Below are 18,766 nucleotides of genomic sequence, written 5' to 3' on the forward strand. Positions count from 1 at the left end.
GGCTCAGGTCGTGATCTCACGGTTCACGAGTTCGAGTCCCTCGTCAGGCTCTGAGCTGACATCTCAGAGTCTGGAGCCTGCTTCAGATTCTGTGTTTCCTTCTCTGCCCCTCCCCCACCTCACAAAAATAAATAATAAACATTAAAAAAAAAGAAAAAAAAAGAAAATTCAAAGTAATTAAAAATAAACCCCAGTCCAAGTTCTCATCGGTCATGGAAGAATAGTACTAAAACTCCTGCATGTTAAGAAATATATCCTCTACCATCCTCATGTTGGATTTCCCACCAGACTTACTGTGTTTTTCTAGACCTTTTAACTGTTCTGGGCTTAGTTGCTGCATTATTAAGTGAGCACAATCCACTGTCCAACCTATGGCTAGTTTATCATGAAGCCCAAATGAGAGGAGAGCAAGCTTTTTAACCTGCACGGCAAAGTACAAATGCTAGTGACAAATGGTCCTGGATCAGGGAATCTCCCTGGATCAAATCAAGACTCCTTTTCACTTTTTAAAAACTGCCCCTTTTGTAAGTATGTCTTCTTAAAGTCAGATTAGTAAACTAAATAGGATTAATTTAAGATTAAAAGCAAGACTTCCATCTAAGTCATTAAACTCTCTATATTTTCAAAGTTCCCCAAAGGTCCCACCCCAAGGTCCCATTTTAGGGACAGTGGACACTAACAAATCAATAAACCTAGTCTCATTTTTTTTCTCAATGTTCTTGCTCAGGCAATGCAAAAACTCCTTCCAGATTTTCATGACAAATGGAAACAGCTCAAGGAGAAAGCTCACTAAATGGATGAAGCTGACATCCCTCTAATCCATTAGAGCAAAGGACTTTCAGAGGCCCAGGGACCCCACAGAAATCATCCTTCCACCAGGCAATTGATCATACCTTGAAGAATCATTCAGGATTGGGCCAAATCACCTTAAAGGAGAAGGAAATGCCACCAATTTCAGCACATCTCAGGATTTTAAAGCAACAGATCCAACTATGAGATCATACCCATGTTACTACGGTAGTTTACAGGGCATGCTTGTAACATGTAACACACAACTTAGCACCTGCTACCTACCTACCTACCTACCTACCTACCTATCTATTTAAATGTTTATTTATTTTGAGAGGGAGAAAACGGGAGGGGGAGGGGGAGGGGGAGAGGGAGACTATCAAGCAGGCTCTGTGCTGTCAGGAACTGTGAGACCATGGCCTGAGGGAGAGGGAGAGGGAGAATCCCAAGCAGGCTCTGTGCAGTCAGGAACTGTGAGACCATGGCCTGAGCCAAAATCAAGAGTTAGATGCTTTACTGACTGAGCCACCCAGGTATCCCAGCATTTGCATTTTCAATGCTTCAGATAACAGATACAGCCTACCCTTTGTCCTAGTAATAGGTTTTTGTATAGAGGAAACAACCCTGGTTCTCAATGGAAAGGAATGTGGGGACGCATCAAAAACATGGGAAGTGATAAAAGTACATATTAGGTGCTTAACTAATGTCAGTGATTTCATAAATGCCTTTTAAGGTCAATTTCTACTACAAGATTATATAAATAAAGGAAGGGATATCCATCCTGTATGACAAGCATAATTTATGCTGTATCAAGAAGAAACAGAACTTCCTATTAGGGGTGTCTTCCCCCAGCTGTTTCACCCCCGACTTCACAGATAAAAGTAGGTCATCACACTGCTCTGAATAGGAGGCAAAGATTCAAACTCGACTTGTGTCATTTCTTTTAGTCCCTGCTCCCAAAAACCATCTCTTGCAGAGCTTCTATCTGTAGTTCCTTGCTTCTGCCATTACTTTGGAGTGAAGCCTTAAGTTAGGGAGGCAGCAGGGTCACCCCTCATCAGTGGCTAACATAGTGCAACCTGCTGTATGTATGACCTGATATCAGGCACTATGGCAGCATTTGGGGGTAGGGGGAGAATGTAATCTATACAAAACCTGGAGAAATCAGAAAGGACATACATTACATGGGATGGAGGGCACAGAACCAGAGACACTCAAGTTTATTTACAATGGGACTTCAGTGTTCAATAGACCTTCCTGCTGGTCTGGGGCTTCTCAAACTCTGCCTTTGGGGCCAGATAATTCTTTGTTGTGAATGGCTGTTTTGTGCATTGCAGGGTGTTGAGAAGGATCCCTGCCCTCTACCCATTAGATGCCAGTAGCAACCCCAGTCACCCACGTTTGTGACAATCAAAGATATCTTTAGACACTGTCATTTATCTCTGAATGGGTGCAAAATTGCCCATGTTGAGAACAACTGTCTAGTCCTGGTGTATCGTGGCATCTCCCTCCTACCCATTCCAGGCTAACTCCATTTCCAGAACTTAATGATAGAGCTCCATGTGAGGCAGGAGGCCCTTTCATCTGGTCCATGATACTGAACATGAAATGATACAGACATACCTCAGAGTCTGGAACTGTGTCTGAGTCTTGTTACATTCTAGCTAAATCCCCAGCTTAATGGAGAGACTGCACATTGAGTGCTCACTAAGCATTAACATTAAGACAGGGGACCTCACCTGGAGATGCTAGGGATTCATGAATAGATAGAATTCACATAGGTCCGTGAACTGTGAAAGGGCAGATTTTACATCATTATTTCCTCTCATCTTTAACTGAGATACATCATTCCTTTGATTGGAATGTAGAAAATGGTCCGTATTAATGATTACTCTGTGACTCTTTCACCAACAGAAATCACAGATTTCCTATCACAGTGAAGTTGTATGCATCGCAAAGCCATCATTTATACTCATCACTACTTTGAAATGATGGTAATTCCTCGGCCTACAACTAGATCTTTTTAGATGTGTATAATGAAGACCTCAAATACTGTGTCACAAAACCATGTTTTATATGTTGATAACTATGTCATTGGCTTGCTTTGGTCAGAGGCTTAACTGACTGAGCCACCCAGGTGCCCTAGCATTTGCCATTTTAAATGCCTCAGATTTGGGGCGCCTGAGTGGCTCCATGGGTTGAGATTCCGACTTCGGCTCAGGTCATCATCCCATAGCTTGTGAGTCTGAGCCTCATGTCAGGCTCTGTGCTGACAGCTCAGAGCCTAGGGCCTGCTTCAGATTCTGTCTCTGTCTCTCTGCTCATACCCTGCTCATGCTCTCTCTCTCTCTCTCTGAAATATAAATAGACATTTAAAATTTTTTTTAAATGCCTCGGATTGAATGGGTACAATGGGTTTAACTCATAAATGGACTAAAAAAACCATTCTGAGAGGAGGCCCATGATCTTCAGAAAAAAGAAAAACTGTGCTTTAGAATGACCACCTAACAGAAATATCAGGCAAATGTTCAGAGATCATAATCAATCTCTTAGAACTTTCTATATCATCTGCAGTGGTGCTTGGGGAAGAGCCATGCTCACAGCAGAGGCCTAACCACTGTCAGCGAGCAGTACAAGAGGTGGGTGACTGGTCCCACCACAGGGCATGACGTCAGAGTAGAAATACACACTCGCTGTGTAAACTTGGGCAAGCTTACTTCCACATTCTTCCATCTCTTAATTTCTCAGATGGAGATTTCTTTTCTTTTTTCTCCCCTCATCCTGAGCACCTTTAAGGGTGGTTTTGAAAATCAAATGAGACGGCAAAAACAAAAACAAAACAGAAACCCCGTGGAAGTATTTTGATCTAACTAAATGCTACTACGCAGAGGGTGATTATACATTCAGTTCTCAAGGACTGCATTAGCTGTTTTGTGTCACCTCACTTGTGATTTGTGGTAGCAAAGACAGTCCCCACACTGATTTCTCACACTCGTAATTGGTCTGTCTGTGGATCACAGAAGGAAAGGCGGCAGGAAGAAGATGGAGAGAGAAAGAGGAAAGGGCTCATTTTAACCACTAGTCAATTCAACTCCCATCCCGTAACTCATTTTTTATCCCCCAGCTGTTCAAGTGACAGGACTAAGTTTTTAAACTGAAGTTCAGTTACCAGGCTGGACTGCAAGAATAAGAGTGGCTTTTTGACATCTCCTTTCAAAGAGAATAGCTTCTTCTGATTGCTCTAACTTCATCCATTGAAATCCTTCAAGGGTTAACTCAGACTCTACTTCTCAGTGAAGGCCTCTCCTTGGACCATGTGTGGCCCCAATGTTCTGGGCACTTTAAGGGAGCACAGCCTTGCACATGGGTTTCTCTGGTACATTTTTCACATCTTATATTCTAGCCTAAGTTCGCAAACGCAAGTAGAAACCATGCCTTATAAATCCAAGGCCCTGGCACCCTTCCTTGCTCCGCCAGACATCTATGATCAGAGTCTGCTAAGGAGAAACATCTTTTCAGAGTCCGGGAGGAAGAATTAGGCCACAGGAACTTAGGCTCTCATGCAAGGATTCCCTCATTAAACACAGCTAAAGCACTAGAGCCTGAACACTTCCCAATAACCAGTCAGCTAGACAGATAGGAAGTTGAGAGGGAAAGTCATTTTCCTTGGCAGCTGCGATGCATTTAACAGCCAAAGAAGAAAAGCACATTACCTTCCTCCATAGCTCATAGGCACTCTGCATATTGATTTCAAATCAGCTCTCTCCTTTGTTTGGTTAAATGCAATCTCTGCCACAAGCCTGTGATACAATACAAGTACTTTAGATGTGCTCTGACCTCTGATCAGCTCCCATCAAGCATGTTAGCGGGAAGAACAATGAACTGCGTTCAGAATTCATCCGCCATGCTTGTGCCCTGTCCAACTGGGATAAAACTGCCCTTCCGCATAGGCTCAGCCTGTTGCCCTTGGGCTGAGTGTGAACACGGGAAAGGTGAGCTGTCTGTGAACACTGAAGGTCTTGGAGAGCAGGCCGCATAACTTTCTTTTTGGAATGTCTTTTTGAATTAAACCTCCAAGCAGAGACCTCACAGATGTGTCTGGTCCCATAAATAGTGAGTCTGTCTGACCCACTCCCCAGCTCATCCTCCGTCACACCATCCTGTAAATCACAAATCAGATCTCGTCACTCCCCTATTTGAAGCTCTTTAATGTCTTTCCATTACCCTTAAGTCTAAGTACCTTAATAATGACACACAGTGGCCAAGGTAATAGTATGGTTTTATAATAGATGCATATGTGCACATCTCCATAATGATCCATGTATATATCATGTTTATCTATATATTTATATAACATATAATATAGGCCACATGACATATACAACAAATATATACATACATTTGAAATATATATATGTGTGTATTTGTTGCTATAGGTCTGTGATACATGTTAAACGCACAGGCTCTTTATACTAAAATACTGAATTGCACACTTTAAATGGACGAATTGTATGATATGGGAATTATATCTCAACAAAGGTACAAAAACAAACAAAATATAGACTTGAAATCTGATTATCGGGTTTGCATCTAACCTCAGCCATTTAATTTCCACATAACCTTGGGGAACCTGCTTCTGTGCTTGTCAGTCTGTTTGTATGTAAAATGAGCATAACAACAAAACTTATATTACAGGGCTGTCTTGAGAATTGAGTTAACTTGAGTTAAATTGAGTTAACGTGAGTTATCTTGAGATTTGAATGGTATCTGGTATAGGGTAAGCTTTTAATAAATGTTAACTATCATAATTACAGCGGGTCTCTTTTCATATCTGGGCACTCTGCTCCTTGACCTCCACACTCTGGCCCTGCTGGAGTTGCAAAACTTTTTCTAAAAGGTCACGCTTCTCCAGGACTTTGTACATGTCACTCCACACTCAGCCTCTTGACCCCCTTTCCTTGACTAACTCCCATTTATTCCTCCAGTCTCCACTGAAAGATCATTTCCTTCGGGAAGACTCCCTTACTGGCAAAATCAGGTTAAGATCTCCTAATTTTATGTTTCCATGACGTCATACTTCCCTCATGATAAGTCACATTCTTCTCAAGTAAATGTTAACAATAGCTGTCTTTCTTGCTTGGCTATGGAATCCAGAAAGGTGGGGGCCCCAGTGCCCTTTGGTCGACAAAGCAGCCGGCCACAGTAGGTGCTCAATTTGTTGAGTACACCTGAATTTCTTTTTAAGTGAGAACTGCCTACACTATGGCTTAAATAGTGCCAAGAACCTTCTTGTTGATGTCACTCCCTTTCTTTTCTTTTTTTGTTTTTTTTTTTTTTGGACCCATGAAAGTTCTTGCATCACGAATAACTTCCAATTGTCTAAGTATACTTTTCTCTTTGGCTTACAGAATCAAAATCACATCAAATACTTCCATTAACAATTCAGCCACATCCTCTACAGTATGCTGCCAAGAGTGGAGCACTATGGGCAAGTCCTGTTAGCACATAGAGTAGCTAAGTGCCAACTTCTGTATTCTACCTAAGTTCGTAAGAAACATTTCCATTGATATTTAAGATTTCACTGGGTGCACTGACAGCCCTATTGGACCATAACCTATTTGAGATTGAGAAACTTCTCTGCTGTGTCCTTACATCCCCGCATTGAGATTTGATTGGCAATAGCTGCACAAATGGTGCTCAAGAGGAACCTGTAGAAGGAACGATAGTAATATGCATCAGTAACAGTGGGCACTTATCATGCACTTAGCGCTGTGCCAGGAACTTTTCATATATTATGTAGGTTTCTGACCACCCTCACTTTACATATGAGCAACCTGAGGCTTTCAGAATTTAGACACTTGTCTGAAGTTGTGGCATTAGAGCCAGGAGAGGTATCCAGGCAGTCGGTCTCCAAACCCCATACCCATCCAACCATTCTGCTGTCCTACCCTACTGTCGCAAAGGGAACTCTGGCATTTGCTTCTATCCTGTTCCCTGAGGGATTCTGGACAATTTCTCCCCTCCCTCTCTCTCAATCTCTTTAGTTTAGATTCATCCTCACCACCTTACCCATCATTCCTAGGAAAGACATGGTACAAAAGGGGTTAAGATTAGAAGAGTAGTACAGAGAAAAAGCACAGAGCAAGGTGGGAGGGAAAGCATAAGTTGCTGAGGGAAGTATTTTTAGCACTCTTTTCTCCCACTCAAATAAGCAGAATTAAATTCAAGTCCCTCCAATAAAGGAGAATGAAGTTAATTTCCTTCCCCAGTCTGCACACTGAGAGTTTCTTATTCACATTGTCATCTCATTAAATTCCTAGTGTCACTGTGAAACACCAACATTCTCCTTGGTCTCTGCTGGGAAGAGAGAAAAAAAAAATCAACTCAGGTGACTTTTGGTTGAATAAGAATATTCTGCAACAGCGAATATAATTAAGGAGAAAGGCGACAATAAACCTACACTATATGGACAAGCTTTTGACATTGAAGATGTCCTGGCAGAACTTTATCCCCTCATTTGAAAACACTCTGTTCTTGGTATTAACTGCCAAGAAGAAAACTTTGATGATAAAAACAAACCAACAGATGCCTGAAAGCACATTAGCTGTAGCTTGATAGAGAATTTCAAGTCGTGTTGGTTCTGCAGACAAAAAAGCTGAGACATACCCCTCCCTAAGTGCTGGAATTGGTTCTCTTGAAAGCAGACAAAGAGTGAACCTCATCAACTCTTTAATCAAACTAGAAAGCTGACAAATGTCTCCCAACTGCCTTTCCCCCTCTTCCCACCCCACCACGTGCAAGTGAGGGAGACCACGGCTCAGCAACTGGGGAGGTCTGCTAAGGCATTGCTTCTGGGACAGCTGGCAACGTTTACACAGTACGATGAATCCGTCATGCTGATATTAAATCACATCCATCTTGCCAAATGGAACAGTGTGTGGGGCCCAGCAAATGCTTTTGCATCAGGAATCAACCCCTCAAGCTTGGGGGATGAAGATGCACCTTGAACCGTGGCAGCTCATTGAGGCCTGTGCGCATGGATGGGTGGGTGCATGAAATGAGGTGGTGGAATCATCTAGGCTTTTGTTAGTTTTGGGAGAATTACGACAGTTCTACTCCGCAGCATTTCAGATGAAACCCCACTCTTGCTCCTCTATTGTAGAATTGTGCTTTTTCTCATTAAGTATCTCTGGTTTATTAAGGTTGGGGTTGTTCATCCGAGACTCTTTTGTACTTGGCTTTCTCACTGCATTGTTTATGGGAAATGTATCTTTATGATCAAATACATTAAATAATAAACCAAGTTTGGAATGAGATGCCAGACAACTCTACAAGAAGCAATTCTTTTTAAATAGTTGAATCTTCTGCAGATTATCTCTGATAATGATAACAGAGAGCAGAAAGAGGGCGCTGGCAGGTTCCAGGCTCGTCTGATTTGTTACACAAATGTTCCTATTAGACTGGGGGGCTCTCATCTCTCAAGAATCAATGTATGAATTCATCATCATTTAAGAGGAATTGTGTTCCATTTTTACTATAAGCTTTCGGCCTCTCTCATGCTTCCTTCCACTCATGGATAAGATATTTCAGAAAGGAAAAGAAACAGACAAAGATGGAGGGCAAAGAAAAAGGGGGAGAGGTTGTTTAGAATCTACACATACCGCCTAAGGAGTGATTTGATCAGAGCCAAATAGCCAACATCACATGGCTGGTAGGTATGGCAGAACCAGTTCATCACATTCTAAAGCATTGGGTTCCTTCTCATGGAGAAAGGCAGAGTAGATAAGGGAAAGCCTAAGAACACGGGATGGGGACTTCAACATGTGAGGATGTGTCTGTGAGTTACAGACGTGACAAACAAGCCCTGGAGTTTTGTTCATAGGAAGAAATGGGCAAGTGGCTGTTTGGTGATGCTCTGTTTGAAAGGCATCTCTTAGTTCTTCCTCTGGGATGCCCTCCTAAGCCTAAGCACTCCTCTCTGGAGTCCATGTGTTCAATGTGTATGGATGACTCTCTGGCCCTCTGCAAATGGAACATCTCTTGTGGCCACTGGACACTTGGCCTCTCCTTTAGGTGCTCAAGCATTAAGACCCAGGGCAACTGAAGCTGAACCATTTCTCTCCAATCTCAAACCTACTCCTATCTAGTTCTATTAATGATTCTACAAGTATCTGACAAAGTACCCAACACCAGAGCCATCCCAGACTTCCCTCTCTTGACCCTCCACATGCACTTAGTTACCAAGTGTCATCAGTTTTACTTTAAGAGCTCTTTCCCGTTTGTTCTCTCTTCTCTTTCCATCCTGGTTTAGGCCCTTATGAATCCTCAGCAAAAGCATAATAATACTCTCTTAACTTAGCTGCACAATTCTCCCTCCCTCCCATTCTCTATGCAATCAGATTGGTTATCAAATACTGCAATGTTCAAAATCTTTCAATCCATTCTTGCAAAAAAAAATATTACTGAGCACTTAATAAGTACCAGGCACTATCCTAGAACCTGAAAAACAAAAGTGCCCTCTGTCATAAAGCTTACATTCTAGTGAGGAAGATATGATATAAATAAACATATTTTTACATAAAATAAACATTTTATCACAACAATGCGTACTGTGATATCTGCCCTGAAGAGGAATAGAGCAAAGATACAGACTAGGAATATGCAAACTTTTTCCGGAAAGTGTCAAATAATAAATATTTTAGGCTTTGTGGGCCACATGATCTGTCTCAACTACTCAATCCTGCTGTTGGAGTGTGAAAGCGACCATGGATAATACTTAAAAAATGAGCACGGCTGTGTTCCAATAAACATTATAAAACCAGGCAGTGCTTTCAGCCTCATTGGCCCAGAGGCTTACTTTGCCAGCTCTTGGTACAGAAAGTACAAGCAGGAGTGTGCTATTTTTATAAGGTGGCCAAGGAAGACCTTTGAGATGAAGTGGCATTTAAGCCATAAAAGGAGAGAACCTTTATATGTAGTCTGGAAAAGAGCATTCTATGTGGAGGGAAGAGTAGACACAAATGCTGGGAGACGAGAGCATGCTTGGTGATGAAGTGAGGAGTGAGGTGACAAAAATCCAGTGAATGTGGAGCTGAGTAAGCAAGAGGATGAGAATTTGTAAAGCATCTTCTGGTGATCTTCACAATTCCTGGGTTCCATGGTCTCAGGCGCAGTTTTCAGAATTTTCCATGGTCATACCTTTGATTACAATAATGAATATTTGTTGTTTCTTGCCCAGCATCCATTCTCTCTTCTGGACACAACACCCCAGTTTCCCTTTGGACAACTGTCCCCTGTAGCTCATTCTTGGTCATTTCCAACCTCAGCGGTGGCAGTGGAGATATGAATCACGCCTTGCTCACCAGCAAATTCCATCACTGAGGTCATAATGACTAGTCAGGGATGGGCATATGGCCCACACCGATCTAGTTAGAGGAAAAACTTAGGCCTTTGTTGGATTTATATTCAGAAGGTAAGTACTATTTCTGCTTTTGAAGACAAAAGCCATGATTCTGTAACAGAGCTAAGAGGTGTTAAGAGAAAGAGAGTGACTGAATTTCAGTTACATTATTTGAGCCACTGAATCTAGCCTCAAGCCAACTACCAATGGACTTTTCCATCACAAGGCAATCAATCTCCCCACCTCACAACCAAGTAAATCCTTATTGAAAAACACATGCTGTTCCATTCACCAAGCAAGCTCTCCCTGTCTATGTTTTGATTTGCCAACGTGTACTCAAGACCTAGTTCAAATGCTTCCCCATTTATGAAGCTTTCTAAACTCTCTCTAGCACACCACCCCACTGCACTCTAGCTGGATTCTGGAATTCTAGTCACTCTGTTTCTACCCTTGTAAGCAGCTTGTTTTGGGGATGTGTGTCTCATCTTCCTGAAGAGACAGAGCTCCCTGAGAGAGCAGGGACAGGAACAAGTACACACATCTCTGTATCTCCATGAAGCCAGAAGTCGCAATTTAGAGCTTTAGGTATAGAAGTGGATATATGATACACAGACACACAAACACACACACACACACACACACACACACACACACATACACACACACACACACATCTATTTCATGAAAGACCACCACTAAGAATACTGCACTCCTTTCATCATAATTATCCATCGCCAGGATGCAGTAGAAAGTTTCATCAAAAACTAATTCAAAAGGCTAAATGTATCATCTGATGTCTTCCTAAGGAAAAAGAAATAGCATCAGACCACATTTAAATTTCTATAAATCTTCTGCTAATTTAAATGGATTTAGAATTAATTAAAAATGTTTTTCAATTGATAATAATGTAACTCAGATAATTAGCATCAAGTAGCATCTAGAGGACATATTTAAAAAAAACTAATCTAGAGTACAGACCTAATTAACAATTAGAATAACACTTTATAATTATGCTTTGTTTATAAATGCTAGAATGTCCAATTCATTGTTCAATGAAATTGGTCATTAATGAAAATCAAAATTATTTTTCCCTGGTGTCTCCATGAAGATGCCTCTTAGATGCACTGGCCTATTTTCTTGGTGCTTTTTAAAGGCCATTCCTGTCCAATATTTAATAACTTTATTCTTTAATTAAAGCTGAACAATACCATACCTTATTGTGCACACTAACTTACACCTTTTTGGTAATTAAGCAGATGCATTTGACTACAAACCTGAATTCTCTCACGTCAAGCCTAAAGAGATAACTGTGCAGTATGGAAAACCCAAGGGTGACAAAGATACCATGACCATATGAAGAGACATAGGGCTGGATACCTTCATGAAAGCAAAGAGACTAGAAAACCAGGGAACTAGGAGACTCCTAGTCTAGGAGAACAACAGCTCCATCAGTGGAATTAGGGAAGTGGGTTCTGGAGAGGCAGGGAGTTGCTGGAAGACACCTAAGTTCAGCTACAGAAGTGAAACTTCTAGAAAGACCTTTATGCAGAAAAATGCAGGCTAACTGCTGAGAACTTGGATTTAGAATTGAGAAGGCAGTTCAAAGTGAATACTGATTGAGAAGGTCATCTGAAAAGAAGCAAGTGTTGAAGCCATATAGAAGTGTGGGATTTCCCACAGAAATGCAAAAAAAGAGGAAAACAAGGACTGGACCTGGAGAGAGTCTACACCTGATGCCAAGTGTGAGTCCAGGCTACTTATACAAGATGAAAGAAGGGTTAGTGAGGGAAGCAGAGAAAAAGTCAGAGAAAAGTCAGAGACCTGGGAGAATGGTGGGAACAGCAGAGTATCCAGAATCCAAAAAGGGAGGAATTGTTGAAAAAGAGTTGCCTGGTTTTCTTTTCTCCTCCTTGTGGTACTAGTATGCTATGGAGCTCAGGGAAGGTACAGACTATTGTGATAGAAGTCACATGTGTAGTGGGAAGACTGCCTGGATTCATATCCTGACTCCCTCAGTTTCTCTCTGTGGAAATTTGGGCAAGTTTTACATTACTCTGTGCCTCAGTTTGCTCGTCTGTACATCAAGGTGATAAGCCAGTGCCCTTCTTGGCTCTTTGAAGGTTGTTGTGAGAAGCAAATGTGTTTATTCACGGTGATTTGTTTGGTATTTTGCACAGAGTAAACCCTTAACATGTGTTAGCTATATCCATACTGTGACTTTTCTGGAGCAAAGTGATTAAAGCTGAGCCTACACTCAACTGAAAGTTACCAGCAAAGTTGTGGCAAAGTTGAGTGTCTTAGGTCATGGTTCTCAAACTTTGGCATGCATTAGAGCCACCTGGAAGCTTTGCTGGCCCCCAATCCTGAGTTTCTGGTTCAGTAGGTATGGGTGGGGCTTGAGAATTTGCAAGCCTAACAAGTACACTATAGCTGATGCTCTCCATTCAGGGACCCACACTTTCAGAACCACTGTCTTCATGAGTAGAGGAAAAGACTCTACAAATCTGGGAATCCAGTCCAGGCCTTCAACCTCCTTTAAGTTCAACTTGAGAACACACATGCTAGCAAGATTAGTTTCATGTGCACGTGGGTGAAGTGGGCAGTGGAGTACTTCTTAGCTCTTAAAGGCTCTTTCTATTCTGGCCCTTCCTATGTCCAGGAAATCGGCTAGTCCAAACTTAACTGATATATGGATACTTCTGCAAGTTCTCTGCCAATTTCTCTGAGTACTTTCTTTCATGGACAGAGAGGGCTGTGTAAAATTTTAGAATGTGATGGGTCCCCTGAAATCCAAGTGGACCAACTGAAACCATCACCAACATGATGGTTAGCATGTTCGGATGGCTTACCATGTGCCACCACTGTGGTATTCACTCTACATACACTTTACCATCCAGTTCTCCCAACTACTGTGACAGTCAAGCATTATCATGCTATGGCACAGAGTAGAAGGATGCCTAGAAAGGTGAAGTGACATTATAAGGCCTTGGCTGATGAATGACAGAAACCAGGATTATTGGCCAGTGTCAACTACAAAACCTATGCTCTCAGCCACTCATCTAAGTGGTTCTTGCCTTCTCTCTTTTCCTCAGGAAAGATGTGCATCAGCAATTACAATCTGTCTACAATGATACCCTTCTCCCTGCCCCCGTATCTCTTCCTGGATAATTATTCTGTATGAGGCATGGCTTCTAATCCCTTTGTCAAACTATTCAGGGTCCTTTGAGTGTGCTTGAGGAAGTCATTGTCCTAAAAACTGAATAGGTGGGTGTGATTATCCAGAGAAGAATTTAAACAACAAAGTTTCTATATTTAGGAGGCATGATCTTCTTAGGCTTATTCCTTATTATTTTCTACTGCTATTCCTACTCAACTATCAGTAGAAATAACTGATTTATTTACATATGTTTCTTATTATATTCATTTATCCTTCCATTCTTTATTTTGTTCCACCCTGTTTTAAATTTATTTTTAAGTGTTTATTTATTTTTTAGAGAGAAAGAGACAGAGTATGAGCTGGGAGGGGCAGAAAAAGACAGAGACAGAATCTGAAGCAGGCTCCAGGCTCTGAGCTGTCAGCACAGAGCCTGCCGTGGGGCTTGAACTCAGGAACTGTGAGATCATGACCTGAGCCAAAGTCGGACGCTTAACAAACGGAACCACTCCACTCTCTTTGTTTTGTATATGTGGAAACTAAATGTTAGAGAGAAAAACAGACTTGGGTAGGGTCACTCTAATCCTAAATGTTTGAGCAAGGATTCAAATCCAGCTACGTTAGACTCCACCATGAAATATGCATCCAGATTCAAAGCTCCTGAGAACTTGCTCAGTCTGATGACTCAAAAAGACAAACTTCTCATTAAGCAGAAAATGAAATTGCCTAAACTTCTCGTTCCACACCATATGGCTGAATCCCAGCTGACAGGAAGCTCATTTCTGCAACACACTAAGCTCATTTGAGTAGGTTGATGCAAGATTTGTAGGGTGGTCATTTCCTAATCTTTTTAGCATTGATAGCAACAGTGGTATTTATCATGATGCTTCCTTTCTACATTTTAACATGAAAAAGCAAATGTTCCTGATGATGGAGAGAGATAGATCTTTTCCTAAATTGTTCTCTAAGTAAAATATCAAAAGCATAAGCAATGACAGCAGCAACAACAACAAAATATCCACCTGCTTTCAAATGACCAAAAATTACAATAATCTTCTAGTCCTACTTAACTGTAGGGTGGGGAAGGGGAAAGTTCTTAAATGATACCATCACAGAGTTTTGCACAGGAAGGTAAAGCCAAAGTATTTGGACATCTAAAATTATTCTGAATCTTTGAAGATTCAGATTTTAAAGAAGTGAGGTGACTCACAAAGTGCCGAAGAACTAACGGGAGGTACCAAACTCCATTTGTACACAATTATCTTAGCAGGAGATACCATCACTTTTCCCCTGGGCAATTATTTTATAGCTGGTATAGCTAAGTATTCTTTAACAAAAGGAGAGCCAGAAATTTTTGTGTTTGTTTCCTCCACCACCCCCCAAAACGTAGAACTCATGTGGGAAGTGCTATTTCTACAAGTAACAGAGAAAAACATTAATACTAAGGGTTGGCCAAGGTCTTCGAACGTATTTATAGGCATTTAGGTATGCTGAGTCTGGAGTCCTTGGGCAAGGATTTCAACTGGTAGCTTGATCTTAGACCATTTTCTTTACTGTTGGTAAGCGTTTGTGTACTTATCTGAAATTGGGACAAATTTGAGGAGGTAGCAAGGTATAGTGCGTTAAAGTCAAGCATGCTGAATTCAAAATACCTGATTGATAAAACATGAAGTCATTTAATCCTAAGGACAACTTGAGATGGTAGGTGTTCATAGTCCCACTGAGCAGGACAGAAAACTGGCTCAGTGAGGTCAATACCTTGCCCAAAGTCACACAGCTAATTGGTGACAGAGCAGGGACACAAGACAGATTAGCTCCAGCACCAGGACTCTGAAACCACCATATTAGACCATTTCGCTGTAACTACAGAAGACTAATTTGTTGTGTGCTCCAATCCAGTGATTGCAACAGTGGCACCATAGATATTCCTGCAAATGTTTTCACCAATTAATTCTTGGGTCTTTCCACCAGAACTTCTAATTCAGCATGTCACAGTTGGATCCATGTGACTTTTCAGAAGTTCCCTAGGCAATTCTTAATTTATAACCCAGTTTAGGAATCTCCATATCATGTATGTAGGTCTTGACTGCTTCTACCAAAACTGCCTGAGAGGACAGTATGTGTTCATGTGTATTTGTTGGCATGAACATGTTCCCCCAAATGAAGCTCAGTGTTGGTAGTCATGTCACAAAACCTCCTGACTTGAGAACTTTTCACTGGGGTACCAAATTCTGAGTTTAGGGGGTGGGGGAGTTCATCTACCTTACTTTAAGAGAATCCAGGTAATTGGCCTAAATCTCTCTGCAAGGCAACATTTCCCTTTTCCTCTAAAATGTATACATTGGTATCATATCAATTATATGATCAAAGTTTCCTTACCTAAAACTCTTAATCTCTCAGCTCCTACTACCACTTCATCGTTATCTGCAGAAAAGAGCAATTTTCCAGAAACTGTCTTTACTTCAAACTTTTTGCCATAAGCTTCTACGGCTTTTGGACCTAGAATGGGGAGGGGGGAGAGAGATGGAGAGGGAGAGGGAGAGAGAGAGAGAGAGACATTAGTCTCATTGCATTCAATTACAAAGAGTTTTTCACAGGACACATGCATCTGATGAGGTTGTGTGGGACTTTAATATAAGTGGATTGTTTTTCACGAGCCAATCATGAAATTTAGTCTTGTGACTCTGGCCATGTCTTGTCAATTACTTTTAATCATGTGCTCTCAGGCTGATTTTAAAGACCATCGTGTCCCTTCTTCAAACTAATGCTTGAATGAGGTTTCCCTTAGCTAACTACCAAATTACTATCAAATACTTGTAGATTTTGGCTTGAAAGTACCAAGGCATAGAAAGTTCACCACCTCTTGAAGTAATCGGAATATCTATGGCCAGCTCTAACTCTTGGAAAGGGTGCCTTTAAATTCAATTGAAGTCTGTCTCAGCCGGTACCCTTAAACCATTGGCTGTATTTGATACCAGACAAGTCTATTTCCTCAGTATATATAGATCATTTCCTGGCAGAAAAGGCCAGAAAATATATGGCAATTAATTACTAGAAAGTTATTGAATCTTTTATGCTACAATTTCACTCAATAAAAAAGAAATTTTAGAGGATTTATCATATGGCAACAAATGCTATCCTTGAAGGGAAGCTATTGTAGTGGTATCTTCTGATGAACCCAAATAGAGGTTTAGACATTTATTAGTAAATCAGAAAACTGCAGAGTTTTGGGTACCATGGAAAAAATAAAACAAACTAATGTGTTAGAATTCCTTAAACAAACAAAAAACCAAACAGAAGGCATTGTAGTTTATCTGAACTAGAGCTAACTGAATATCTCAAGTTCAGGTGGCTCTCAAAAGCTGGTCTGCAGAAATTAATCAGAATAACCTGGGAGGTATAATCATCTTCACAGAACCTCACTCAGATCAAAAAGAATTTATCTTTTGGTCCAGAAATTCATAAAGAAAAAAAATGGAGGAAAGAGTCTAGAAATCTTATATTTTCCCAAAGCTGATCAGGAGATTCTGATAGAGCATTTCTGTTTCAAGTTATTTTCAAGACAGTGTCATTTAATTATAAAAAGCAGTAATGAAAGGGCCCTCAATGCCTTCCAGGTATAGACCAAAGAGAACAAACATGTAGGTGAACAAGTTGAGTTTATTATTCATTGTTGTGATAGAGAACACACACCAGGGACAACCACTCAGGGCATCTCAGTAAGAAAGACCTTACTATAGTATTTGGTTTTATGTTAAGTTATTTTGGGGCTGAATTTAAGGAAGCAAGGCTTTGCTTTGGATAAGGTGCTGACAGGAAGTGGGTGTAATTTTACAATTGGCATGTTAATAAATCTTATCTAGAGGTGGGGAAGATCAGAGCAATGCTAAACCTGGAATGGATAAAAAACAGAAGTCACTGATATTAACCAGGATTGAAGAAGTTCAGTCATTTTGCTGGTTTGGATAGGTGTTTCCATTTTTATCTGTTTTCAGACATGATTAGAGTTGTCTTTGTTTTCTGTTTTGTCTTGATCCTTCATGACTGCCACGTTGCCTTGTCTGGTGCTGATGTTCTGCGAAATGGATTATGTTCAAACAGGAGAACACAAAAGACTGGCTTATATTGCCAGGACTGCTCCTGGACGTCTAGGGGTGTTTTCCTCAACGACAAGACTATCAGACTAAGAATCAGAAGACACGAATTATGTTCCAACTCTCTCATTTTCTGGTCATCTGACTTGGGGAAAATCCTCTGATCTTTCTGAACCTCATTTTTCTGCATCTGTAGAATTGTACTATCACCATCTCTTCTATTACCTTATAGAAAGATTAAAAGGATCAAATTATACTATATTTATAAAAAGCACTCTGTAGGTGGGAAAGTGCTGCGAAATCATGACTATCATCATTGTGATCATGACCTGTCACCAAGTTTCTAATACAGTGGTCCCAACACATTGAAAATAATTAATGACAATCACCTCTTAGTGCACTTGCCTCATTCACATAATCCTGCCAATTTGGAAGTGTGATCTCCCACTAGTACATCCACACCAGCCCTCTGACAAAAAGAAGGGCATTGGAAAGGCTCCTGAATGAATAGGAAATGGAAACAGCAGACACAGCAGAGACTTTCTAAATGGCATGGGACCGAGGCATTATCTTCTCCAATGGCCTTCATGCGTAGGTGAAAACAAGTGGCAGCAGAGCTAAGGGCTCTCTCAAGGTCATGAGGTCAGCTAATGGAAGATCTGGGTCTGGAATTGAGCTCTCAGAATTGTTCCATAGAAGAAAAGGGATGTGTGTTTGTCTAGAGAGGAGAAGACAGCTGGAGTCAACACAGGAGGAGCAGTGAGGAGGGGACCTTTTGGAGGATAGGGAGAGGGGGCGTCGAAAGCTTACAGACAAGGACCAGAAAACAATCCTGAAAGAACAGGGATGGACAGTGAGGGCTTTTGATTAGGTGATTCTTGGAGGGCAAAGATGCAGGTATCTACTTGGTCATACTGAAGACTCTCTGGTCATACCAGAGGGGGGAGACTGGGTACCAGGAGGTGAAGAAGTGTTAATGAATGAATGAATGACCTTGGGATAGGCATGGGGTGAGCACAGTTTGACACTCTGGATCTAGTCAATGGCAAAATGGGGGTATGACTGGGAGACAAAACTGCTTTGCCTTTGCCTCCGTGGATCTGGGCAGTTTCATGAGATATGGCCCTGGAGGAGTTGAGAACACCTGCCTGTTTAAAGCAAGTTTGCTCTGAACTTATGACTGGTTCCTGAAATGTATGAGAGAATGTCCTAAAAACACCGAAACAATCAGATAACTCAAAACACAATTAAGTTATCTTGTTTTTCAGAGCTTCTCAGAACACAAAGGAATTTATCAAGGGCCAGAACCATTTGCACATATAAAGCTCT

General features: G+C 41.2%; 1 protein-coding gene across 5 annotated transcripts in view; it reads right to left on the reverse strand.

Annotated features, from left to right (window-relative positions):
* Nucleotides 1-18,766, reverse strand: part of SGCD (sarcoglycan delta) — a 934,755-nt gene that overhangs the window by 128,651 nt on the left and 787,338 nt on the right. For 4 of the 5 annotated variants that reach the window (XM_027077705.2, XM_053199779.1, XM_027077715.2 and 1 more), the window contains one exon: nt 15,723-15,842. The exons of the other annotated variant lie outside the window; for it this stretch is intronic. In XM_027077705.2, coding sequence (XP_026933506.2) covers nt 15,723-15,842 — 120 coding nt within the window. The remainder of the gene's footprint in view (nt 1-15,722; nt 15,843-18,766) is intronic. 5 annotated transcript variants of the gene reach the window in all.

This window comes from Acinonyx jubatus, chromosome A1 (assembly GCF_027475565.1).
Source record: "Acinonyx jubatus isolate Ajub_Pintada_27869175 chromosome A1, VMU_Ajub_asm_v1.0, whole genome shotgun sequence".
NCBI lineage: Eukaryota > Metazoa > Chordata > Mammalia > Carnivora > Felidae > Acinonyx > Acinonyx jubatus.